At 41.8% G+C, this 27,473-nt stretch overlaps 1 protein-coding gene across 2 annotated transcripts in view; it reads left to right on the forward strand.

Moving 5' to 3' along the window:
* Window positions 1-27,473, forward strand: part of LOC124622295 (periodic tryptophan protein 2 homolog) — a 111,563-nt gene that overhangs the window by 20,387 nt on the left and 63,703 nt on the right. Inside the window, exons 5-8 of one of the 2 annotated variants that reach the window (XM_047147966.1) lie at window positions 16,965-17,082; window positions 20,255-20,538; window positions 22,148-22,373; window positions 22,676-22,880. In XM_047147966.1, coding sequence (XP_047003922.1) covers window positions 16,965-17,082; window positions 20,255-20,538; window positions 22,148-22,373; window positions 22,676-22,880 — 833 coding nt within the window. The remainder of the gene's footprint in view (window positions 1-16,964; window positions 17,083-20,254; window positions 20,539-22,147; window positions 22,374-22,675; window positions 22,881-27,473) is intronic. The other variant, XM_047147967.1, reaches the window with a different exon arrangement.

Raw genomic sequence — 27,473 nt, forward strand, 5'->3', positions numbered from 1 at the left:
ATTGTCTGCAATGTCATTAATATCTAACATGAACAGCAAGGGTCCCAACATACTTCCCTGGGGCACATCCGAAGTTGCATCTACATCTGAGGACGGATGACTCTCCATCCAAGATAACTTACTGTGTGCTCTTGTGATGTGCTGAGCTGTATCCTTGTATTAGTGCCACTTAAAGTTCACGTCACAACCGGATGTATTGAAACATTTACTCACCCAGTAGATAGTGCGCAGTGTTCCCGACCTACCTTGCTTTGCTTATTCAATATTGTCTTCCCGGTAGCTGCGTCCGTCTCGCCTAAATCACACTGAAATTAAGAAGCCAGGATCGCAGATTAAGTTTTCCAAAATCAAAAGTCAAGACTGTATTCATTGTTGAACATTTATGACAACCACAGTGCGATTTGTTATCACTCACACACGCAATATTCATGTGACCAGGCCTCTTACACTTAATCGTCACATTAGGTAGGTCGGAAACTTCCAGTCTTTAACAATGTTCACAATTACATTTTTTTGGTACCGACCGGAAAAATTAACTGACTTGCTGCACTTTTGCTCCATGAGAATCTGACGGAGAAATAACTGAGAACTGCACCAGCTCGGACCTTATATAGACGAGTGCTTGAATATTTGACTATTTCTGTTAATATATTATAGTTTATAATTACCCAGGGTTAAAATGATCCTTTCTAAATTGGTTTTGAAGTTAACTATTGGGTTTTATTACTTAAATAACATGAGTGAGCTGTATCAATTTAAATTACGCGGAACTAACTTGTGCATCCGCAGTGGGAATTCCCGACTTCTAACCATGGCAACCATCTTCAACAATAATTTTTACTTATTCAAATTTACTTAATTCTTAATTAATGCACTTACAAAGTTGAGACTGGAGTCATTTTACGTAGAAAAATAAAGGTAGCAAAAGTATCAAAACAGATCTCGGAATTATTTAGTAGTTTGGTCACAATTGGCACCGAAAGTCATACAGGCTACAGATTTCAAGTCTTAGGATCTATTTAACTAATAGACTTTTGGTGCCTCTGTGCATGCAGTAATTATTCTAATCTAGCCTCATAATCCCTGTGTGAGTGATACATAAGGGATTATAGGATTTTCCTAGAATCATCATGTACAGCCAGTTTTTGAAACTTACTAATAGACTTTCTCGTGATAGTTCACGTCTGTCTTCAGTATCTCTGTTACACTCTCTCATGGATCATACCAACCTGTGACCATCTGTGCTGCCCTTCTCTGTATATCTTCTTCATCCCCTGTTAGTCCTATTTGGTACGGGTCCCATCCCCCCAGCGGGTCCACAACTCTTTTTGTGGATACGTGCGTGGCGAGCACGGGGCCCCGAGCCATTGCAGCCTTCTTTCTCTCCCGGGCTGCATTTCCTTTCCCTTCCCCTCCTTTCCCCTCCATGCTCCTTTCCCCTCGCCCTCTCCTCTCCCTCTATTGGTGTCCTTGCTTATGTTGGCCCCCGCTATCCTCCTGGTTCTGTTGGTTTTACACTCCGGCTTTGTTGCGTAATCATCTCCTCCTTTTGGCATTCCTTGGTCCCCCTCTGGGGTTTGACCTCCATTCCAAAATTTCTCTTCCGTAGTGTGAGCCATTTGGGGAAGAGCACCTTACCTAGTGTCTCCGACGTGCACCCTCCTAGTACATTCCACCTTTTCTTTTACGTCGTTGTCTGATGCTAGGGTGCATAGCCAGCACGGTAGCCAGCCCGTGTGGTGGGGTCGCTATGTACCCTTTTGGTTGAGCCCCCTGAACACACAGGGATCACACTTCTGATACCTGAGCTGTGACCTCCTCATGCACGCCTTGGAGTGGTTGCTCGTCATCCTGGAGCATCGGAACTCCCGGCAATGGCCGCCGTGCCAGACGGCCCTTGCTGTGGCTGGGTGGCGCCCGTGAGGAGAGCCCCTGATCGGAGTGGGTGGTATCAGGGCGGACGCTATGCAGATGAAATGCATACGGGTCCAAAACTCTGGCCGTTCTTCTGCGGCCGTCTCTCTGCGTGGTACTGATTCCTCAAGTGCTGCTTCTCTTGCCCCTTCGGCCTTCCCTTCCATGGCTACCCCCTGGGAAGAGGGTCAGGCCCGTCGTCTAGGGGCAAAACCTTTCCCCCGTTATCTAGTTTGCACCAGGACTGATGGAGATACTTTCACCAGTGTCAAACCTTTATTCTTTGTGGAACACATTGAAGACAAGTTCGGCGAAGTGGACTCCCTGAGCAAGATGCGGTTGGGTTCGTTGCTGATAAAAACTGCTTCGGCTGCCCAATCTGCGGCCCTTCGTGCCTGTACCCATCTTGGCACAATTCCTGTGTCCATTACCCCTCACCAGTCTCTAAATATGGTACAAGGTGTGATTTTTTTCACAGGGACCTCATCCTTCAAACTGATGAGGAACTTCGGGACAATCTCGGATGGCAGGGTGTTCACTTTGTTCGGCGCGTTCAGAAGGGTCCTAAAGATAATCGTATTGATACTGGTGCCTTTATCCTGGCCTTTGAAGGGGATACCTTTCCTGAGAAAGTTAAGATTATGGTCTATCACTGTGATGTGAAGCCGTACATCCCACCTCCTATGCGTGTTTTAAGTGCTTGCATTTTGGCCACATGTCTTCTCGCTGTTCCCAGGACCCTCTCTGTGGTGACTGTGGACGTCCACTCCATGAGGGGAGTCCCTGTGTTCCCCCTCCTGTATGTGTAAATTGTCATGGTGGTCATTCTCCACGTTCACCAGATTGCCCAGTCTATAAGAAAGAAAAAAAGATAGAGGAGTATAAGTCCCTTGATCGTTTAAGCTACACAGAGGCCCGTAAGAAATATGCACGATTGCACCCTGTGTCCATGACATCTAGTTACGCCTTGGTTACATCTTCATCCCTTCCTCCCCCTTCCTTACCCCCATCCCGGACCCCTCTCCTTCCCCCCTCCCCTGCGGCTCCCACACCTTCTCCTCTGGGCGCTGCTCCCCCTCCCCAGCCGGAGAAGTGTCCCACTCCTTCGGCGTCTGCCGGTCAAGGGCGCCTCTCCCGGGATGCCCCTTCCCGGCACCTTCCAGGTCAAAGGTCTGCTGCCACGCGGCGACCGCGAGAGCCGCGGTCTATCGGCCCCCAGGTCGCCCAGTCTCTTTCTGTTCCTGATCTTGCTGCAGCTGGCTCCTTTATGCCACACAGCCCTCCTCGATCTCAGCCTGAAAAGAAGAAGAAACATAAGTCCCGGGACAACCCCTCCTTGTCGGTGACGGGTGGGGACCCGGCGGTATGACTGGATGTAGCGTGTTCAGCCCTCATTTAAACCATCGTTCTGTGGTTCTCGAATGGAATTGTAATGGCTACTATTGTCACCTTCCGGAATTGAAATCCCTTCTTTCGTCCTACCCTGCAGCTTGTGTGGTTCTCCAGGAATCTCATTTTACTGATGCTCACTCACCGACCCTCCGTGGGTTCCGTGTTTTCTGTTGAAATCGGGTCGGACTCTTGCGGGCTTCTGGTGGCGTTTGTACGTTGGTCCGTACAGACATTGCTAGCACGTGGATTCCTCTCCAATCTACATTGGAAGCGGTTGCTGTTAGGGTCCACTTAGACTCTGCAGTCACAGTTTGCAATCTTTATCTCCCTCCTGACAGGACTCTTACACCTGCTGCCTTAACCACCCTTCTTCAGCAACTTCCTCCTCCTTGGGGATTTTAATGCTCATCATCCTTTGTGGGGCAGTGCCTTTCCATCTAGACGAGGTCTTCTTATAGACCAATTTATTGCAGACCACGACCTGTGCCTTCTTAATGATGGCTCCCCTACTCATTTCAGTGCCGGTCATGGTACCTTTTCTGCCATTGATCTTTCTCTTTCTTCTACCTCTCTCCTCCCTTCATTACACTGGTCGCCACACGACGACCTTTGTGATAGTGACCATTTCCCGTTGATTATCACGCTCCCTTCCCGCTCCCCGATGGACAGGTTACCTTGTTGGTCTTTCCACCGCGCCGATTGGCCTCTATAGACTGCACAGGTCGAGTTTTCTCCCTCTTTGTCGGGTTGTATTGATGACGTCCTACGTGACGTGTCTGATGCGATTGTTCGCACTGCTAACCTTGCTGTCCTGCGCTCATCTGGACCATTTCGTCGCCGGCAAGTCCCGTGGTGGAGTACGGCCATTGCCATTGCCATCCGTGATTGCCGTCGAGCTTTGCAACACTTTAAGAGGCACCCATCCGTAGCCAGCCTTACTACCTTCAAGCGCCTTCGCGCTAAAGCCTGTTATTTAATCAAACAGAGCAAGCGGATATGTTGGGAATGATTCGTTTCTTCCCTTGGTTCCACTGTCCCTCTGTCACGGGTATGGGCTACACTTCGCTCTCTCCAAGGTTGCCATCGGCAGTCCACCCTCCCAGGCCTTCACCTCCCAGATGGCATTTGTACAGACCCATTAGTTCTCGCAGAACATCTTGCGACCCATTTTGCAGTGGCATCAGCGTCAGCCTCCTATCCAGCTGCTTTCCTTCATCAAAAACAGCAGGCTGAAGCTCTCACCTTATGTTTCACCACTTGTGAGTCAAAATCTTACAACGAACCTTTTACTGAATGGGAATTTCTTTCTGCTCTATCTTCTTCTCATGATACGGCCCCTGGCCCAGATTCCATTCATAACCAACTGCTTCAACATCTCAGTGCTCCACAACGGCAACATCTTCTTCGGGTGTTTAACCGTATCTGGCTCCAGGGTGACTTCCCTTCTCAGTGGAGGGATAGCATTGTGGTTCCTGTCCTTAAGCCTGGTAAGAACCCCCTATCTGTTGACAGCTATCGGCCAATTAGTTCGACCAATGTTGTTTGTAAGTTACTTGAACGGCTGGTAGCCCGTCGGCTCACTTGAGTCCTCGAATCTCGGGATCTATTGTCCCCTTACCAGTGTGGCTTTCGAGAGGGATGATCTCCAATCGATCATTTACTTTGCTTGGAATCCGCAGTTCGGCAGGCTTTTTCCCAGCGCCGCCATTTGGTTGCAGTGTTTTTTGACTTTCGCAAGGCCTATGACACGGCATGGTGCTATCACATCTTACTAACCCTTCATCAGTGGGGTCTTCGGGGCCCACTCCCGATTTTTATCCGCCAGTTCCTGATCCATCGGTCATTCAGAGTTCGAGTTGGTACTGCCTTTAGTTCTCCACGGACCCAGGAGACGGGCTTCCTTCTTTGTCCTGTCTTCCTCGCTCCCTCCCCTCCACCCCTCCTTGGTTAGTTCCTCGGCCTCGAATTTGGATGGATCTCCGCCGCAGTCCGAAAGATTCCATCCCCCCGGTGGTGTTCCGTTTCTTTTTCTGCCAAATTTTATGGGAGTTTCGGGATGCTGTTGTTTTTTACACTAATGGCTCTAAATCTGCTGATCATGTTGGGTATGCCTTCACGTCCTTTGTTGGAACGGAAAATCATCTGCTGCCACCTACATGTGGGGTGTTTACTGCGGAATTGATGGCAATTTCCCGGGCCCTTACCTTTATTAAACAATCCCAACACAACCACGTTTTGTTATGTACGGACTCGATGAGTGGCCTTCTTGCTATTGACCGGTGTTTTTCGCACCATCCCTTGGTCTCTGCCATCCATGACCATCTCACTGATCTTCACCGTGCTGCTTGTTCTATTGACTTCCTATGGGTCCCGGGCCATGTGGGTATCCCGGGTAATGAGCTCGCTGATAGTTTGGCTGGGGGAGCAGTTACTTACCCCCCCGTTTTCTATAACCCCTCCTGCAGCGGATTTACAGCTTCACATCAAATCCCACTTCGCACAGTCATGGGCCAATTCTTGGGAGGCTACTCCACTGTCTAATAAACTTCGTGCAATTAAGGTGACACCAGGCCCATGGCATTCTTCCTTTCGCCTCTCCCGCAAGGACTCGACCACACTGTGTCGTCTCCGCATTGGCCATACCAGGCTGACCCATGGTTTTCTTTTGCTTGATGAGCCACCTCCGCTATGTGGTTGTGAAGCCTTCCAGTCAGTGGCCCACATTTTGGTTGAATGCCCCCTTCTTTTGGCTCTGCGTGCTAAGTACAGACTCCCCCACACTTTACCTTTGATGTTGGCTGATGATTCCCGGATGGTCTCTCTGGTTCTCGGTTTCCTCCGGGAGAGTGGTTTTTATTCTCAGTTTTAAAGTTTTTAATCTCTCTCTGGTGTTGGGGCAGGGCGGTGAGTGTTTGGGTGTCTCCCACTGTAGGCAGTGTTCAGAGATTCCCGATTCACCTCCCTGACCGGAATCCTCTTTTCTTCCTCTTTTACTCTGTTTTTACCCCTTCTTTTTAAGGCTTGGTTAGTCTTTCTATTCCCATACGTACTTTCTGCATTATAGCAGTTGTACCTTTTAAGTCACAGGTGGTCTTGCCTATGCTGCTTCAGCATAGTGTTGGGTTCGTTCTCTTGCCGACTTCCCTCATTTGTTTTTACAAATGACAACGTGCTGCCCTTTTACGTTTTTCCGTTTTATTGTTCTGACTTTTCTGAGATGTCCCGTTAGCAGAATGGAGTCTATTTGAAACAAGGGACTGATGACCTTGCTGTTTGGTCCATTTAACCTCAAACAACCAACCAACGGGTCCCATACACATGAGCGATACTCTAGAATCGGTCCCACGAGTAATTTGTAAGCAATCTCCTTTTTCTGGTAACCAATGTGACAGGTTGAATGTATATTTCACATTTCATTAATGATATTTTGTTGATATTGTCTTCCTTATATGTACTTTAATAAAATATTTGAAGTGCTCCACATATGGCACTGCAGACATAAGAAACTGAGATTCAGTAACTATTGAAATGTGAGATTATCTTTAATGTAAATGTCTTCAACTGCTAGCCCTTCTTCGGGTTATCTCAGTTGTCAGTGTTCCACTTTCAAATTTCCTCACCAGTTGTCATGAGAAGCCAGTAAAAAGTATAAACCGACCTCTGCAAATTCTGAGAACAAAGCTAAGGAAAGGCTAGAGCTGCTGTTACAGTTAAGTGCACTGCCTACACACATTTCATCCTTATTTACCAATTAAGACACATATGTTCTTCCATTCTTACACCATTTGTATTTTTCATCAGAAACACTGCACACACCATGCAAGACCAGAGTTTTGCATCATGATTCTAACTGTATAGTGTTATATACTGTGTGACGATTGCTAGTGTCAAAAACAATAACACAGTGTTCATAGGCTATGCTTGTCATCTTATGTTCTATTCCATTCCCCCTAGTGTAAACTCTTGTTCTCAGATACAAGGAAATGGTATCAAATACTGGCACATTTATCTGTGAATGTTCATTTGATTGAGGCTGGTTGACAAGATTGCAGTTGTATTGTAGATCCTTCCTGAATGATGTAATTTGTGGGAGGAGACTGATTCTTCTGTATTCTTGTCCATAACCAAACAAAAGGTTGCTGCCTGCTTACGTAAGGCATGATGAGGCTGCTTAACACTGAAAGCTGTTGAAGAGGTGTAGACAGGAGAGTAACAGGTGCTCTGCATGGTTTGTCAAAGCTGGACACCCACTGATACATATTAATTTTGTATAGTTTAAGATAGGGAAACCCAGTCATGAAATTACTTTAATGTTTCATGAAATTGCTTTAATGTTTCAAATGGTAACTTTCAAGTACTCTGTTGAAATTAATTTTATTCTGTCTGTTGAGTTTTCGGGGCCTGTTTGGATGGTGTTTGTTTTGTTTATTTGTATGTAGTTAAACTTACAAGGAACCTAAAGAGTTTCTTCACCACAATTTCAAAATTTGCAGGTCAACACCTGGACAATAGTTTCCTAAAGCAGCATGAGGACCTCAAAAACACTCAATAAAACCAACTTTGAAGAAAGAAAAAAAAAAAACACACACACACACACACACACACACACACACACACACACAGTGACAAAGAGAATTGCTTTTGATATTGAGTAGCTGCAATAAATTGCAAGGCTTCTTTTGTAAAACTATAATCAATTGTTTTTGCTCATACTTCCATTGATGAGCCAAAATATTATGACCACTGCCAACAGTGAATGCCAACTGGCGGCATTTTGGGTACACTGCACAGCAAGGAAAGTTTATAAGCAGAGCAGAGATGAATGGGGAATCATTCTATTCGCAATACAGGCTGAAAGTGCCGAAATCAAGTGACATAAGCAACTTTGGCAAATGACAAATTATTATTACCTGAGAAACGGGGAAATTCGTTAGCTGGCAGCATGCTACTATTGTGAGCATCTATGGAAAGTGGTTGGAAGGCAGTGAAACCACAAATTGGTGACAGGTATCAGCCACATCCATACCTCACTGTAGAAGATGGTCAGAGGATTGCTTACTCTGTGAAGCAGGATAGGAAGCAATTTGTGACAGATATGATGAACTGAGCACAGTGTTGGCACAGGCACTATTCTTTCAAAGCACACTTCTCAGCACATATTGCTCAACATGGGGCTCTGCAGCAGCTGACCCCTGTAGACCTAAAGACAATCAAGATTGTAGAGGACTCGGGTAAGCGAGATTATGCTGTACACCAAGGGAAACATATAGACTCGTCAGATAATTTACATCTCATCTTACACCAGGTCGTTAGCTGCATCCAGATACATCATTATCATAGTGAACTGCTGCTTGAAACGTGCACCATGCCACTGATGCAGGCCAGTGGTGGCAGCATTTTCCTATGGGATACATTGGACTTACAGTAGTAATCAAAGGCACCATGACAGCTGTGGACTATGTAAATGTAATTGTGGACCACCTGCATCACTTCATGGTCGATGTCTTTCGCAGCAATGGCATCTTCGGGCAGTATATAACTGTCCATTTTACAAGGCCAGAATTGTGCTACAATGGTATTTGTGTACTTCATATTTTGTCTTTTTGTATCAAATTTTATCACAAATGCTAACTTTGTATTGAGATTAGTAATTAAAAATAAGAAAGGCTTTACTTACATTTGTTTAGGGCCTGCTATGGAGCACTTAATGCCCTCCTCTGGATAAGGGAATCTAAAACTTTCTTTAAAAACATGTCTCTGTTCAAAATTTTCCTTTATTCACAGTCATTCAGATCACTTTAGATTTCTGGAAACCAACTGTCGTTGTTGTCGTCATTGTTGTTGTTGTTGTTGTTGTTGTCTTCAATCCAGAGACTGGTTTGGTGCAGCTCTCCATGCTACTTTATCCTGTGCAAGGTTCTTCATCTACCAGTACCTGCTGCAACCTACATCCTTCTGGATCTGTTTAGTGTATTCATCTCTTGATCTTCCTCTACAATTTTTTACCCTCCACACTGCCCACCAATACTAAATTGGTGATCCCTTGATGCCTCAGAATATGCCCTACCAACCGATCCCTTCTTCTAGTCAAGTTGTGCCATGAATTCCTCATCTCCTCAATTCTGTTCAGTATCTCCTCATTAGTTACGTGATCTGCCCATCTAATCTTCAGCATTCTTCTGTAGCACCACATTTCGAAAGCTTCTATTCTCTTCTTGTCTAAACTATTTATTGTCCATGTTTCACTTCCATACACAACTCTACTCCGTACAAATACTTTCAGAAAAGACTTCCTGGCACTTAAATCTATACTTGATGTTAACAAGTTTCTCTTATACAGAAACACTTTCCTTGCCATTGCCAGTCTGCATTTTATATCCTCTCTACTTCGACCATCATCAGTTATTCTGCTGCCCAAATAGCAAAACTCCTTTACTACTTTAAGTGTCTCATTTCCTAATCTAGTTCCCTCAGCTTCACCTGATTTAATCAGACTACATTCCATTATCCTCGTTTTGCTTTTGTTGATTTTCATCTTATATCCTCCTTTCAAAACACTGTCCATTCCGTTCAACTGCTCTTCCATGTCGTTTGCTGTCTCTGACTGAATTACAGTGTCGTCGACAAACCTCAAAATGTTTTTTATTTCTCCATGTATTTTAATTCCTACTCCAAATTTTTCTTTTGTGTCCTTCACTGCATGCTCAATATTTAGATTGAATAACATCAAGGATAGGCTACAACCTTGTCTGATTCCCTTCCCAAACACTGCTTACCTTTCATGCACCTCAAATCTTATAACTGCCATCTGGTTCCTGTACAAATTGTAAATAGCCTTTCACTCCCTGTATTTGACCTGTGCCACCTTCACAATTTCAAAGAGAGTTTTCCAGTCAACATTGTCAAAAGCTTTCTGAAGTCTGCAAATACTAGAAAAGTAGGTTTTCCTTTCTTTAATCCATCTTCTAAGATAATTTGTAGGGTCAGTATTGCCTCAAGTGTTTCAACATCTCTACAAAATCCAAACTGATCTACCCCGAGGTTGGCTTCTACCAGTTTTTCCATTCGTCTGTAAAGAATTCGTGTTAGTATTATGCAGCCATGACATATTAAACTGATAGTTTGGTAATTTTCACATCTGTCAACACTTGCATTCTTTGGGATTGAAATTATTATATTCTTCTTGAAGTCTGAGGGAATTTCGCCTGTCTCATACATCTTGCTCACCAGATGGTAGTTTCATCAGGACTGGCTCTCCCAATGTTATCAGTAGTTCTAATGGAATGTTGTCTACTCCCAGGGCCTTGTTTCGACGCAGGTCTTTCAGTGCTCTATCAAACTCTTCACGCAGTATCATATCTCCCATTCTATCTTCATCTACGTCCTCTTCCATTTCCATAATATTGCCCTCAACTATGTTGCCCTTGTATAGACCCTTTATATACTCCTTCCACCTTCCTGCTTTCCCTTATTTGCTTAGAACTGGTTATCCACCTGAGTTCTTGATAGTCATACTAGTGGTTCTCTTCTCTCCAAAGGTCTCTTCAATTTTCCTGTAGGCAGTATCTACCTTACTCCCAGTGATACATGCCTCTACATCCTTACACTAGTCGTGTTTAGCCATTTTGCACTTACTGTCAATCTCATTTTTTAGACATATGCTTTCTTAATGCCTACTTCATTTACTGCATTTTTATATTTTCTGCTTTCATCAGTTAAATTCAATATCTCTTATGTTACCCAAGGATTTCTCTAGCCCTCGTCTTTTTACCTACTTGATCCTGCCGTCACTATTTCATGTCTCAAAGCTACCCATTCTTGTTCTACTGTATTTCCCCATTCTTGTCAATCTTTCCTTAATGCTCTCTTTGAAACTCTCTACAACCTCTGGTTCTTTCAGTTTATCCAGGTCCCATCTCCTTAAATTCTCACCTTTTTTGCAGTTTCTTCAGTTTTAAACTACAGTTCATAACCAATAGATTGCGGTCAGAGTCCACACCTGCCCCTGGAAATGTCTTACAATTTAAAACCTGGTTCCTAAATTTCTGTCTTACCATTATATAATCTATCTGAAACCTTTTAGTATCTCCAGGCTTCTTCCACATATACAACCTTCTTTCATGATTCTTAAACCAAGTGTTAGCTATAATTAAGCTATGCTCTGTGCAAAATTCTACCAGGCAGTTTCCTGTTTTATTCCTTACCCTAGTCCATATTCACCTACTACTTTTCCTTCTCTTCCTTTTCATACTATCGAATTCCAGTCTCCTTTCACTATTTGAATAATTTCTTTTATCTCATCATACATTTCATCAATCTTTTCGTTATCTTCGGAGCTAGTTGGCATATATCCCCCCATGAACCATGGACCTTGCCGTTGGTGGGGAGGCTTGCGTGCCTCAGCGATACAGATGGCCGTACCGTAGGTGCAACCACAACGGAGGGGTATCTGTTGAGAGGCCAGACAAACATGTGGTTCCTGAAGAGGGGCAGCAGCCTTTTCAGTAGTTGCAGGGGCAACAGTCTGGATGATTGACTGATCTGGCCTTGTAACATTAACCAAAACGGCCTTGCTGTGCTGGTACTGCGAATGGCTGAAAGCAAGGGGAAACTACAGCCGTAATTTTTCCCGAGGACATGCAGCTTTACTGTATGATTAAATGATGATGGCGTCCTCTTGGGTAAAATATTCCGGAGGTAAAATAGTCCCCCATTCGGATCTCCGGGCGGGGACTACTCAAGAGAACGTCATTATCAGGAGAAAGAAAACTGGCATTCTACGGATCAGAGCGTTGAATGTCAGATCCCTTAATTGGGCAGGCAGGTTAGAAAATTTAAAAAGGGAAATGGATAGGTTAAAGTTAGATAGTGGGAATTAGTGAAGTTCGGTGGCAGGAGGAACAAGACTTTTGGTCAGGTGATTACAGGGTTATAAATACAAAATCAAATAGGGGTAATGCAGGAGTAGGTTTAATAATGAATAAAAAAATAGGAGTGCGGGTTAGCTACTACAAACAGCATAGTGAACGCATTATTGTGGCCAAGATAGACACAAAGCCTATGCCTACTACAGTAGTACAAGTTTATATGCCAACTAGCTCTGCAGATGATGAAGAAATAGATGAAATGTATGACGAGATAAAAGAAATTATTCAGGTAGTGAAGGGAGACGAAAATTTAATAGTCATGGGTGACTGGAATTCGTCAGTAGGAAAAGGGAGATAAGGAAACATAGTAGGTGAATATGGATTGGGGGAAGAAATGAAAGAGGAAGCCGCCTTGTAGAATTTTGCACAGAGCATAACTTAATCATAGCTAACACTTGGTCCAAGAATCATAAAAGAAGGTTGTATATGTGGAAGAAGCCTGGAGATACTAAAAGGTATCAGATAGATTATATAATGGTAAGACAGAGATTTAGGAACCAGGTTTTAAAATGTAAGACATTTCCTGGGGCAGATGTGGATTCTGACCACAATCTATTGGTTATGAACTGCAGATTGAAACTGAAGAAACTGCAAAAAGGTGGGAATTTAAGGAGATGGGACCTGGATAAACTGAAAGAACCAGAGGTTGTAGAGAGTTTCAGGGAGAGCATAAGGGAACAATTGACAGGAATGGGGGAAAGAAATACAGTAGAAGAAGAATGGGTAGCTCTGAGGGATGAAGTAGTGAAGGCAGCAGACGATCAAGTAGGTAAAAAGACGAGGGCTAATAGAAATCCTTGGGTAACAGAAGAAATATTGAATTTAATTGATGAAAGGGGAAAATATAAAAATGCAGTAAATGAAGCAGGCAAAAAGGAATACAAACGTCTCAAAAATGATATCGACAGAAAGTGCAAAATGGCTAAGCAGGGATGGCTAGAGGACAAATGTAAGGATGTAGAGGCTTGTCTCACTAGGGGTAAGATAGATACTGCCTACAGGGAAATTAAAGAGACCTTTGGAGAGAAGAGAACCACTTGTATGAATATCAAGAGCTCAGATGGCAACCCAGTTCTAAGCAAAGAAGGGAAGGCAGAAAGGTGGAAGGAGTATATAGAGGGTTTATACAAGGGCGGTGTACTTGAGGGCAATATTATGGAAATGGAAGAGGATGTAGATGAAGAGGAAATGGGAGATAAGATACTGCGTGAAGAGTTTGACAGAGCACTGAAAGACCTGAGTCGAAACAAGGCCCCGGGAGTAGACAACATTCCATTAGAACTACTGATGGCCTCGGGAGAGCCAGTCATGACAAAACTCTACCATCTGGTGAGCCCGATGTATGAGACAGGCGAAATACCCTCAACTTCAAGAAGAATATAATAATTCCAATCCCAAAGAAAGCAGGTGTTGACAGATGTGAAAATTACCGAACTATCAGTTTAATAAGTCATAGCTGCAAAATACTAACGCGAATTCTTTACAGACGAATGGAAAAACTGGTAGAAGCCGACCTCGGGGAAGATCAGTTTGGATTCCGTAGAAATGTTGGAACACGTGAGGCAATACTGACCTTACGACTTATCTTAGAAGAAAGATTAAGAAAAGGCAAACCTACGTTTCTAGCATTTGTAGACTTGGAGAAAGCTTTTGACAATGTTAACTGGAATACTCTCTTTCAAATTCTGAAGGTGGCAGGGGTAAAATACAGGGAGCGAAAGGCTATTTACAATTTGTACAGAAACCAGATGGCAGTTATATGAGTGGGGGGGCGGGGCATGAAAGGGAAGCAGTGGTTGGGAAAGGAGTGAGACAGGGTTGTAGCCTTTCCCCGATGTTATTCAATCTGTATATTGAGCAAGCAGTAAAGGAAACAAAAGAAAAATTCGGAGTAGGTATTAAAATTCATGGAGAAGAAGTAAAAACTTTGAGGTTCGCCGATGACATTGTAATTCTGTCAGAGACGGCAAAGAACTTGGAAGAGCAGTTGAACGGAATGGACAATGTCTTGAAAGGAGGATATAAGATGAACATCAACAAAAGGAAAACGAGGATAATGGAATGTAGTCAAATTAAGTCGGGTGATGCTGAGGGAATTAGATTAGGAAATGAGACACTTAAAGTAGTAAAGGAGTTTTGCTATTTAGGGAGTAAAATAACCGATGATGGTCGAAGTAGAGAGGATATAAAATGTAGACTGGCAATGGCAAGGAAAGCGTTTCTCAAGAAGAGAAATTTGTTAACATCGAGTATAGATTTAAGTGTCAGGAAGTCGTTTCTGAAAGTATTTGTATGGAGTGTAGCCATGTATGGAAGTGAAACATGGACGATAACTAGTTTGGACAAGAAGAGAATAGAAGCTTTCGAAATGTGGTGCTACAGAAGAATGCTGAAGATAAGGTGGGTAGATCACATAACTAATGAGGAGGTATTGAATAGGGTGGGGGAGAAGAGAAGTTTGTGGCACAACTTGACTAGAAGAAGGGATCAGTTGGTAGGACATGTTTTGAGGCATCGAGGGATCACAAATTTAGCATTGGAGGGCAGCGTGGAGGGTAAAAATCGTAGAGGGAGACCAAGAGATGAATACAGTAAGCAGATTCAGAAGGATGTAGGTTGCAGTAGGTACTGGGAGATGAAGAAGCTTGCACAGGATAGAGTAGCATGGAGAGCTGCATCAAACCAGTCTCAGGACTGAAGACCACAACAACAACAACAACAACAACAGTTGGCATATAAACTTGTACTACTGTAGTAGGCATGGGCTTCGTGTCTTATCTTGGCCACAATAAGGCGTTTACTATGCTGTCTGTAGTAGCTTACCCACACTCCTATGTTTTTATTCATTATTAAATCTGTTTGATTTTGTATTTATGACTCTGTATTCATCTGAACAAAAGTCTTGTTCCTCCTGCCACTGAACTTCGCTAATTCCCAGTATATCTAACTTTAACCTATCCATTTCCTTTTTTAAATTTTCCAACCTACCTGCCCGATTAAGGGATCTGACATTCCACGCTCTGATCCGTAGAACGCCAGTTTTCTTTCTCCTGATAACGGCGTCCTCTTGAGTAGTCCCCGTCCGGAGATCCGAATGGGGGACTATTTTACCTCCGAAATATTTTATCCAAGAGGACGTCATCATCATTTAACCATACAGTAAATTTGCATGCGCTCGGGAAAAATTACGGCTGTAGTTTCCCCTTGCTTTCAGCTGTTCGCAGTTCCAGCACAGCAAGGCCGTTTTGGTTAATGTTACTAGGCCAGATTATTCAATCATCCAGACTGTTACCCTGTAACTACTGAAAAGGCTGCTGCCTCTCTTCAGGAACCACATGTTTGTCTGGCCCCTCTGTTGTGCTTGCACCTGTGGTGCAGCTATCTGTATCGCTGAGGCGTGCAAGCCTCCTCACCAACGGCAAGGTCTATGGTTCATGGAAGAAGGAAACCAAGTGTAGCAGGGAGATTTTTTGTGGTTGACATGTTCAAAAATATTCTTAGATGTCCTATTTTCATTCGTTTGAACCAGATATTCGTAAACCATCATTCCATTTTCTTGTCATTAGGTTTAGCTGTTCAGTTTTCTTGTACAGATCTTATTATTCCTGTATTTACCATTGTGTACTGTTGTTCCCAGTATTTTGCATAAGGTCTCCCCCTCCCCATATTTCCTATTTCTCCTGTCTTAGTCAAATCCAGGCAGTCGGCTGTGTGTAAACATTCTGTTTATGTTATTGTAAAGTAGGGCTTAACTTTGCATGAAGGAAAGTAGATCACTTCCAGTACATATCTTGTGTCAACTGAAAGGCCTTTTCCACCTTCCTTGCCCTGAATTCATTAGCCATTCCCTGTTACAGTCATTTTTCTGTATTATGTCACCAATATATTTAAATTTATCGACACTGTTAATTTTTGGAGCATCTTTTATATTTGTTGTAAGTTTTGTTTTTGTGAAAGATATTAATGAAGACTGGTCTTTTCACCCCCTCCCACCCCCCTTCTTCTGTGAGAGATTATGATTTAGTATTTGTCACTTAACATCACAATTTTATAATAAACTTAGAATTCAAATTTTTTAAAAAGTTTCTAGGGAGACTCGAACCTTTTTCAAGTGTTTTCAAAAAGTATATCGTACTGGCTGTCAGTTTGTAAGTCGACCTTGTGGGTTTTGCGTCCTTTGTTTTTAAAATAAAAGTTCCATTGGAAAATTTGGAACTTTAGGATTTCAGGCAACGTGTACCATCACCGGGTCACGCTCGACTCCACCCATTATGCTACTAGCAGTACACTAACATATGAAGTATTACTTATCAGCTGGTGCTACAAACAGCTGTGAATACAATTTTGTTTGACCCTTCAACAAGAGAGCTTCAGGAACAAATAAAATTTCTCATAATTTGTGATTAATGTTGTGTAATTTATGTGATCCGTAATTGTTTTAAAAGAGTGGATTTATGCCACTTTTAAAATAAAAGGTCGGTGTATTAAAATAGGGCATTTGAATACGACTACCGGCCCTGGTAAGAAAAGGAAGAGAAGTGCTGCCAGATGAAGAAAGCAGGAATATGTGTGATGTGTGCCGGCCCACATCCAGAAATAAAATTCTTGGCATCAGTGTGCATGTGTTGATTTATGACAATATGCAGTCATGTGTAAATCTGTTTTACAATGTTTGAATGTGTAATTCACAATAATATAAATATTTTTCACTTTTATTGTCATTTGTTGCAGTATTTATTTACAGATCACCAGATAACCTAGCTGGTCTCATTAATCCGTTTATAATGGAAAGAGTTTTTCATGATGCAACTGATGATGTGACATGCATTGAGTGGGCTTCTGATTCCAGGTATAGTGAATTATTCTCTCTCTCTCTCTCTCTCTCTCTCTCTCTCTCTCTCTCTCTCTCTCTCTCACACACACACACACACACACACACACACACACACACACACAGTCTCCCCTCCCCCCCCCCCCCCCCCCCTTGTATTGATTTTCAAAAGCATGTCATGTTTACATGCAGCCAAATGCTGAAAGATACACAGTCATATTCCACAATGTCATTTGGTGTTTTAAAAGTAGTTTGCGTAAACTCCTACGCTACTGTTTTCTCATGTTCTCAAATGTCTAAATCATGCACTTGTGCCTTCATAAGGACAAAATATTATTTTGTATCCTTTTCTTTTCATAGTTTAGCTTTAGAAACACTACAAAATATGAGTATGTATTCATTCATTTATCCGTCCAGGGATAATCTCACAGTGATAACCTAATGTAACCTAAATATTGTCGTAACAATAGAATGAGAATAAATAGCTCCAGCATACAAGGTATGTTCAGTAAAAGGTTGAACGTTGCTCATAACATCTTTATTGCTCATTCTATTACATTTTCAGCACTGTCACCCTCAAAGTAGTCCCCTCTAATGTCAATACACCTTTCCCAATATTTTTTTCAATCTTTGGAAAGCATCTTGGGACGCACTTTCTAGGATTCTTGTCACATTGTTGTGAGTCTCCTCTATGGTTTGGCATTGAGCTTGGAAAATGGGAAAAAGTGTGCTGGGACTAGGTCTGAAGAATAAGGTTGATGGGGCACAACAGGTGGCTGTTGTTTCACCATGTAGCTGCAGACGAGGAGTAATGGGTGATTTAGCATATTGTCATAATGTGTCATCAAAGTCTAGTTTTTCCGTAATTCAGGCTGCCTCCTGCACACAACATCCCTCAAATGCGCTGAATTTCAATAGTAGACTTCTTTATTTTCCATTTGATCAGGTGTTACAGATTTCTGATGTACAGTGACTTTGCAGTCAAAAAATGGGACCAGCACTTGTCTTGATCTTTGGACTTCGACCTGTGTTCATAGAGAGGTAGGACCTTTGCGTACCCACTGCAGGAACTGCTCCTTTGTTTCAACATCACAGTGATAAACCCCCATCTCATTTCCTGTTGTGATCTTCTTAAAGATGTTTTTGTTGCCATTTGTTGTAGCAAGCAGTTCCTGGTTGATTATGACATGGGCCAGTCAACAAATGCGGTACATATTTCAACACTGTGCATCACAAGTTTGTCACTCAAAATTTGAAACATGATCCTGCAGTGATGCATTCTTCGTCAGCAGTTTTTGGGACAGTTAAACTACAATTTACGCAGATCACAACACATCATCAGCAGCAGCAGCTGTTTATGTGGAACGTTGTCCGGGCCTGGGATCTTCTCTGATTGACTTTCTGCTGTGTTCATAATTCTTAAACCACATGCGGCACTGTGTTCGCCTCGTACAGTCCTCTCTATGTACTTGACTAAGCAATCTAAATGTGTCTAAAATTTTTGCCAAGTACATAGCAAAATTCCATAATCATACATTGTTCCTCAAGCTCTTTTTGTTGTCGCTAATCTGATGAAGAGCTTGTGCTCATGCTAACTTCGCTGGCTGTGGCTCAACAACTAACAGTCACAGTTAAATGATGTTAAGAACAGTTTGTTGTCTAAACCTGCCACTAGATGCACTTAGTAGTGGCAGTGTGCTCCTTCTGCTGATTGTGCTATTTCTACAGTTTGACTTTTTTTTTTTTAAAACATGCCTTATGCATACACACAACTATATAAGTATATGGTCGGCTGTGGCCTTTCAAAAGGAACTGTGCCGGCATTTTCCTAAAATCATATATGATTTAGGAAAACCTGAATCAGGGCGGCCATAGAGCTACAGCTAGAGTATGTAAGTTGATCCTTGACAGGTGCAGTGGGCTGGGCACACCAGCTTTGCAGGCCTCCTCAATCAATAACAAAAAGCAGTTTTTTAAACATCTTTATAGCAACACCTCAGTGTTGTAGCTCTGTAGATGGCAACTGTTTTCATTTGCAGCAATAAGCGCTGCACAGTTGAAAGCTATCAACAGCACTGCAAGCTGTCGGGGGGATCTTTTTACACCATCTCAACTATAACTTGACAAATACTTTGACTTCCTGATAAAAACCACTCAGTCATGAGGTCAAAATCGCATTACCAATTTGCACATGTAGCACGATTGTCATGGCAGAAGACAATTTGAGGTCACGTAGGACATAATATCTTTGTGCGAGTGATGTGGCCTGTTTGCATTGTGCCCTAATGGTTATGTTCATCGTAAGTCCCACATTGGTTTCTGCAGTTATTTCATGCAGTGTTGCTTTTCTGTTAGCACTGACAACTCTGTGCAAACGCCACTGCTCTTGGTCATTAAGTGAATGCTGTTGGTCACTGTGTTGTCTGTGGTGAGAGAGAGAGCCTGATCTGTATATGTGCATATCATTATCCCATGACATACTTTTAGTTGTAAGATGCACTGATTAATTTCCATTACATAATACTGTGATGTGCTTCACTATTTTTTATGTAACTTATTGCATGTGTGGAAATTAAAATCTTTGCAAAAGTATTTACCATTTAAATCCTGTTCAGCACTAAAGCCCTCTGTTTTGGCCTTCTACAATTCAAAATGTTCTTTTGACCTACATCATCTTTATCATACAATAAATTGTACTTCTTCACCTCAATGATAAGTTTTTCTGTTTGCTTGATTTCCACTCCATGATTGTGTGCTTGCTGATATGGCAAATCAATCTGTCAATGCTACCTCAGACCTCAGTGGGAGAACACAACAGGTAAATGCACCTGTTGATTGGGAAGTCTATATTTTGAGACAATATGGTATTGGTCACAGTGACAGACAGCTGGTTGCCACATCAAAGCCAACCTCTGGTTGACCCACATTCTGCAGTAATGAGGATTTCAGTGACAAGGCCTGGTCGCTTTGGTTCTAAGCCACAGGCCTGTCTCAGGCCTTTACTCTTTCTTTCTTTCAGACCTTCTTTTTAGGGTACTTTCACACAGTCACCACCATAAAAAATATTAACAAATGCTTTGCATTACTCTCCCCATACAGGCCACATCCTTTACTCAGTTTTTTGTATTTGCTAAAGTTCTTCTTGTTGAAGTGTTTATTGGCTTATGGTTTCATAAAACATTTTTTGCAGGATTCTGGCTGTTGGTTCAAAGGATATGTCAACAAAATTGTACAGTCTACAAAAATTGGCAAATTTTCAATCATACTCGCTGGGTAGCCACACAGATTCCCTGGTGGGTTGCTTTTTTGAGGATAATTCTTTAGACCTAACTACAGTTAGTTCCAATGGACAAGTCTGTGTTTGGGAATGCAACATTGGTATAGACGACTTAGTGGCTCGAGAACCTCCACAAAAAAAATTGCGAGAAACTAAAGATGAAAGTGGCTCTGAAGATGATACACCAAGGAGAAAAGGTACAGTGTCTCTGCTTTCATTTTCTAGCAAATAATGGTATGTTTAAAGTTTTACTCCTGTCTTAGTTGCATTCAGTAAGAAATTATCAGAGCTGATACATGTATATGTGCCACATTAGGTGACAAACTGCAATATGTAGAAGCTTTCCATAGGTGTACAGTATTTCAGCTACTTTGTGGTGCTAACTCTCAGCTGCAAAAATGTATTCAGACATCTCAGGAATCCAAAGTTTTTGTGCCATTCATTAAGGATGTTACTGATGCATAGGAAAAATCTTCACTAAAGGGAATATCACTTTAATCTACAAAATTCACCTGGAAGATACAGGAACACGTAAAGTCAACCAAGGATTCTCATAAACTGCTAGAAGGAGCAAGAATTTACAGGATGCTGTGGAGTTGCAGATATGTGTACATGGGTGCTACCAAAAGAAGTCGAAAAACAACTAAAGGAACAAAAGAACAACTATAGAAGGGGAGAAATGCAGGTCATTGCAAGCATGAGACTAATGGATTTGATTTTGTAGGATACTGGCACTAGCAGCCACAAGTGGATTCTTTGAAAAGCTATTCAGAGAGGCCATATAAATTTTTGAACACCCCAATGATTTTAATCTGAAGGGGTAGGATGTGAAACTGAATGACATCTGGATTCCGGTGCTGAAGATGAGGTGTACCAGTCTTCCACCACAGGGCAATATCTCTATTGGACAACAGCCAATTGTACTCGAGCTTTCAAAATGTGACGCCACACCTCTGCACAGGATCATGCAGGAAGTGGAATTTTTACTTCAGTTATTAGTATGCCAGGGTGTGCATCAGTCGTTCAAAACTGATACTGCCCTCTTTGAAGATGTCATCTGCAGACATGGATGAAACGGGCTTCAATAAGAAATTCATCCAACCATGGCATTAATAGCCCAGAATATTTTAGTAAGTGTGACATATCAGTCCATGAAAGTTTCCATTTTACAGTAGTCATTACTACTGATTCGTGCTGTTGTGTGCTACTTTATACTTGTGTTGAAGTGTTATTTATATTTCTGTTTGGGAGAGATGAATTTACAGCAGAATTGCTGCCACAAGGACCATTAGGATCAAGTGTGACTGTAAATCAAATATTTGCTCCCTGAATACAAGGGAAATGAAATACTTCAACAATAAAACTGCATCATTTCTCTAGTGATGCCCATTGTTAGACAAATAAGCTACCTTTAATAAGTTGGCAAAAACAGATAATTATCTTAACTAACTAAATGCCTTGAAGCAATCAGCATACTCATTTGAATAGAGAACCTTTATCTGGGACATGATCAAACAAGTCACTTGGTTTATGGTGAGAAAGGGCCGGTAAAACAACTACATAAGATGCATGTAATCATGGTAAAAAATTCTTACGTTTTTGACAGTTTCAATAAACCTTAGGCACAGTTATGTTATTGTCAATCATCTTGCTGTCTCCCCCCCCCCCTCCACACACACACACACACACACACACACACACACACACACACACACACACACACTTTTAAATCTTTTAAATAACATTTATGCATTTGGAGGGAGGAGGTATCTTCTTACATACATGCTTTTTGGTTTGTTTTTACAGAAGAAAGCAGTTTGTCAAGTGAAACAAGAGCATCACAGGACTTTGAGAAGCTGTTCTACACAAGACTAGGAAGGCATTACCTCTGTGATGAGTTTAAAGGGCAGCTCGGTGTCAGGCTTACTGCTGCTACTTACCACCGTAAGACTCGTCTTCTAGTTACAGGATATTCCACTGGTGCATTTCTCCTGCACGAGCTTCCTGACGTCAACCTTATACATTCTTTAAGGTGAAACTTGATGCCCTTCAATTAATTATACAACACTCAGCTTTTGCAGTGCATGCATTATAAGAGTAACGATTGAAAGTGAATGTGAAGTGAGGGGAATTTATTTTCCCCAATTTTCCTTGCATGTAATTTTTACAGTTTTGTAAACTGTAAAACTTGTTTACTCACTACATTCCTAAATAAAGCATTTATTGCACAAAGCCAATAGATTACACCGATTAGTAAACATTTAGTTAAATAGCATATTTCTGTTTGTGTTTCATCATTATGAAACAAGGCAATTAGATGTTGTACATTTTCAGTATAGATACAGCAATATCAGCCCTCGCACTAAATCGAGAGGGTGACTGGTTGGCAGTTGGCAGCCCAGGACTTGGACAGTTGCTAGTATGGGAATGGCAAAGTGAAACTTACATTATGAAACAACAAGGCCATTTCAACAATATGCGGTGTCTCTCGTACTCCCCTGATGGTCAGCACATTGTGACTGGTGGAGATGATGGGAAGGTGAGTTCCATTGTTTAGGAAGAACAGTGTGAATGAAAATGTATTAGACATGTTGATACCTTGGGTCTTCACTAGGTCATCTTTGTTATTGTTGTTGTATCCTGCCTACTCATCAAATTTGGGGTGCCTAGGAAACCTGCTTCTTGGATCGCTAGACAACAATTCAAGCAAATCATGTTAAAGAGGTGTATTATGAAATGAATCGATGACAATACTTAACTCTGACAATAACACAGAAGTATCACAAGCAAAGGGCGACAAGAAAATAAGAAATCTCTTCTGTATATACAATTCCTAAGTCGCTGGTCTTGAAGTGTCTAATCTTCATGCTGCTGTAGAAGTGGGCTGCAAACATTTGGCATGGCGCTTAAGTCCCCTTTGCATAGAGGGTGCTGCCGTCGCATTGTCATCCTGGGAGGGGGGAAGGGGGGTGGTCGGTCAGCATGCAATTCGCTGATTTCTTCTTCACAGCCTTCTCTGCTCTCTCATTTCGGACTGGGATGCCAGCACTTGACTTTATACTGTAACATTGTCATGTGAAACATACAGTGCAGTAAGATTCAAACAATTTATGCTAGTTTCCTCTCCATACAGCGACCACTGGCCATTCACCACTGGCCACCTGAAACCAGCAGATGTCTGCTCAGGTGATCACAATGTGGCACATCTTGAACACGTTTCTGCTTTAGCATTTGTTGCATAAAATTATTTATTATTTTAGTTCAATTTATCATGCAAACTAACTTCAATAAACTAAGTGAATGCTGTTCAATAACACAGTAGCGCAGACATTGCTCGCACAGTATGCAATTTGAGGAATAGTGAAGTGTGTGAATTACAGTCACAGTTAAAAGCTACTTGAAACATAATTGGGTTGTTATACAAGCTCCATATGTTTGTTTGTCTTGTGGAGTAGAGCAATGTGAATGTATTTATCAATTGCACTTATTATTATTTTTTTTTTTTTTTTTTTTTTTTTTTTTTTTACTTGAAATTTTAGTAGTTGCCTTTCAGCCATGTATTGTATTTTGCATATTTGAAACTTGTAGACATTGTTTAAGCATTACAAAATATAATCTGAGGGGAAAGGATGTCAGATATTTGTGAAATATTGTTCGCTTTGAGTTTAATAGAGGAGTGAAGGTGACAGAGGTACTTGAAGCATTTGTATTGTGTGTGGGATGAGTGTTAACAGTCAGTCACATCAGAAAAGGATTTCTTGTATCAAGAAAAATCATTCCTGTATAAATGATTTTCCACATTCAGAAAATGTTGATAATTGACATATATGAAGCACTGCAACAGCCTTCATTTGACATTTACATTCAACAGGCAAGTTTCAGAAATTGGATGTAGGTGTACCATGTGCTCTAATTCTAACCAATAAAACTCAGAGGTGACTATTACTGCATTCTTGTTTGAACATCATAAGTTTGTTCAGTGAGCATTCCTGTGCAGTATTGATACTGGTGACGAGTTACGGTGCCTTTATGCTAAATTCTTGAGAGAAAATGAATGGCTGAGCTCTAACAAAAGACATCTTCTCAAGTAAAGGACAGTGCAAGAGAAAGATTTTGCATCTGGTGGCACAAAAAGGGTGTTGTGTATTACAAACTGCTCCCCAGGAGACTGTCCATTGCAGCTGCCATTTGTTGCAAAAACCTTAGGTGCCTTACAGTCACATTGTAAGAAAAACACCCAAGTAGGCTATATAAAGTGTTGCTACTGCTTGAGAATGCCCACCTACACTCAGCTGTTTTCACATAATAAGCAGTGAAGAAAATTACTTTGCAAACGAAAGTGTGTTTCAAACATGGTTTAACTCTGAACTAGTAGTGTGGAATCTGTAAGCTATCTGAGCGTTGTTAGATTGTTCTACATAATGTGAGAGAATATATTGTTCCTTTTATGATAAAACTATCTCTTGTTTACTGTTGTGTTCAATAAACTAATCAAAAAACACTATAAAATATGCACTGCACTAATATAAATGTGTTACAACTTGACATGATAACTTTAGGATGAAAATCTATCACAATAAAACACAAAGTATTTGTAACACAAGTGTGCCCAAATTGTCACAGGTTAGTAAGATGTTATGCACTTTGGGCTTCAAAACAGACTATCATACTCACATAGTAGGGAATTGCGGTAGATGGAGTAGACCTAATTAACAAATCATTGTACCACAATTGTGTATTCACAAAAAACTAAAAGTTACTCCTGCAGCAGCAGCAGCAGCAGCAGCAGCAGAAGAAGAAGAAGAAAAGACCTTATCAGGTGTGCTATATAATGTCTTTCAACCTTATACTACACGTTACTGAAAGTAGCAAGAAGACGTGATGAAGAGGTTTTCATAAGGTTTATCTTGTTTATTTTCAATCCGACTTCATGTAGCTCTGTCACAGAAAATGCAAAAGTTTGTCTCCATCAAGAATAGAACTGAAAACTAAGATGTAGCTTCCACTTCACAATGTGAACACCTTACCTCACAGCTACTGAACTGAACAGCTGCATCATTTTTCTCTCCCTCATAGCCCCAGTGGTGGCTGAGACATGTAATTTGTGCAGTAAAAGACAAAATTAATTGTAGTTTCTTCATGGAATGGCTTTCATGGACTCAAAACCATAAATTGATAACCCAGTATCACACCTTAAGTGAAAATCACTCAGATTCAATGGAAAAGTCAAGGAAAATCATGTAAATTTAGCATGACACATCCAGGATCTAACTCGATGATAATAGATTTGTCAAACGTATTCTATGTTTTTCCACAGTCGAGGTTATACCAGTAGGAGGAGGAAGCATTTCCATAGCTGATATGTTTCTCTGGTGGTATAGAAAGTCAATTAACCAGTTTTGGTCTTCTCCTGCTATAATTTTGCATTTTTTTTTTTTTTGTGTGAATACACAGTTGGGCACAATAATTTGTCCACTGGGTTTCTTTATACAATTACTCCAACTGCAACATCTCCATACTCCTCTAGTTTGACACATGCTGATTCAAAGCTTAAAATACGCAAAAAATATCATTTCAATATTTTGCACAAAAGTGTGAGGCTAAGAACAGCACAATATTATAGTGCAATATTCATGTCCATGACCTGTCAGTTAGAACTCTGCCTTAATAGCAAACATGTTGGCACCCAGTGATATAGAATGTATTGTGGTTGCTGGGAGGGAGGGGGGGTGGGGGGGAGTTACCCTCATTTCAAGCCACACTTAAAATCTGAAACAGATAGCCATCATATGATGGATGAAGTATAAAATGGCCCCACATCTCAAGGATTTGCTGGGAGTGGTACTTACTTGTAGTAACTTGAATGGAATTAAATTTAGCCTGTTGGACACTTAAAATTACCATTACATTGCAAACACTGACAGCAGTGAGAATTCACAATATGTATCAAAATATTCAGAGTAGAACTGGGGCTGCTAAGACTTTTTTGGGCTGCACAACTCATGTTCTCTTTCTTTCAATGAAGTATAGTATTTTCATCCAGGACAGTTACATTTTGGGTTGTCAGAGTATTGCACCTGATTTAAAGTATGCACACACATCAGAAAAGGTTTTGCCTCCCCTCCGTTCTGAGTGTTCCAGAACCTGTATAGAAAATTGGAATAGAGATCAACATAAACATTATTTCCGCCCTTTTTATTGCTCATGAAAACGACACATTGCATGTTGTACCACCATACAGTGAGACCTTCAGAGGTGGTGGTCCAGATGGCTGTACACACCGGTACCTCTTAATACCCAGTAGCACGTCCTCTTGCACTGATGCATGCATATCTACAAGTTCATCAAGGCACTGTTGGTCCAGATGGTCCCACTCCTCAACGGCGATTCGGCGTAGATCCCTCAGAGTGGTTTGTGGGGTCACTTCGTCCATAAACAGCCCTTTTCAATCTATCCCAGGCATGTTCAATAGGGTTCATGTCTGGAGAACATGCTGGCCACTCTAGTCGAGCGATGTCGTTATCCTGAAGGAAGTCATTCACAAGATATGCACAATGGGGCCCCGAATTATTGTCCGTGAATACAAATGCCTCGCCAATATGCTGCCGATATGGTTGCACTATCGGTCAGAGGATGGCATTCACATATCGTACAGCCGTTGGAGCGCCTTCCATGACCACCAGCGGCATACATCATCCCCACAAAATTCCATCCCAAAACAGCAGGCAACCTCCACCTTGCTGCCCTTGCTGGACAGTGTGTCTGAGGCATTCAGCCTGAACAGGTTGCCTCCAAACACGTCTTCGACAATTGTCTGGTTGAAGGCATATGTGACACTTATCAGTGAAGAGAACATGATGCCAATCCTGAGCGGTCCATTCGGCATGTTGCTGGACCCATGTGTACCGCCCTGCATGGTGTTGTTGTTGCAAAGATGGACCTCACCATGGACGTCGGGAGTGAAGTTGCACATCGTGCAGCCTGTTCGGCACAGCTTGAGTCATAACACGACGTCCTATGGCTACATGAAAATCATTATTCAACATCGTGGCAGTGTTGTCAGGGTTCCTCAGAGCCATAATCCATAGGTAGTGGTGATCCACTGAAGTTGTCGCCCTTGGGAGGCCTAAGC

This window comes from Schistocerca americana, chromosome 7 (assembly GCF_021461395.2).
Source record: "Schistocerca americana isolate TAMUIC-IGC-003095 chromosome 7, iqSchAmer2.1, whole genome shotgun sequence".
NCBI lineage: Eukaryota > Metazoa > Arthropoda > Insecta > Orthoptera > Acrididae > Schistocerca > Schistocerca americana.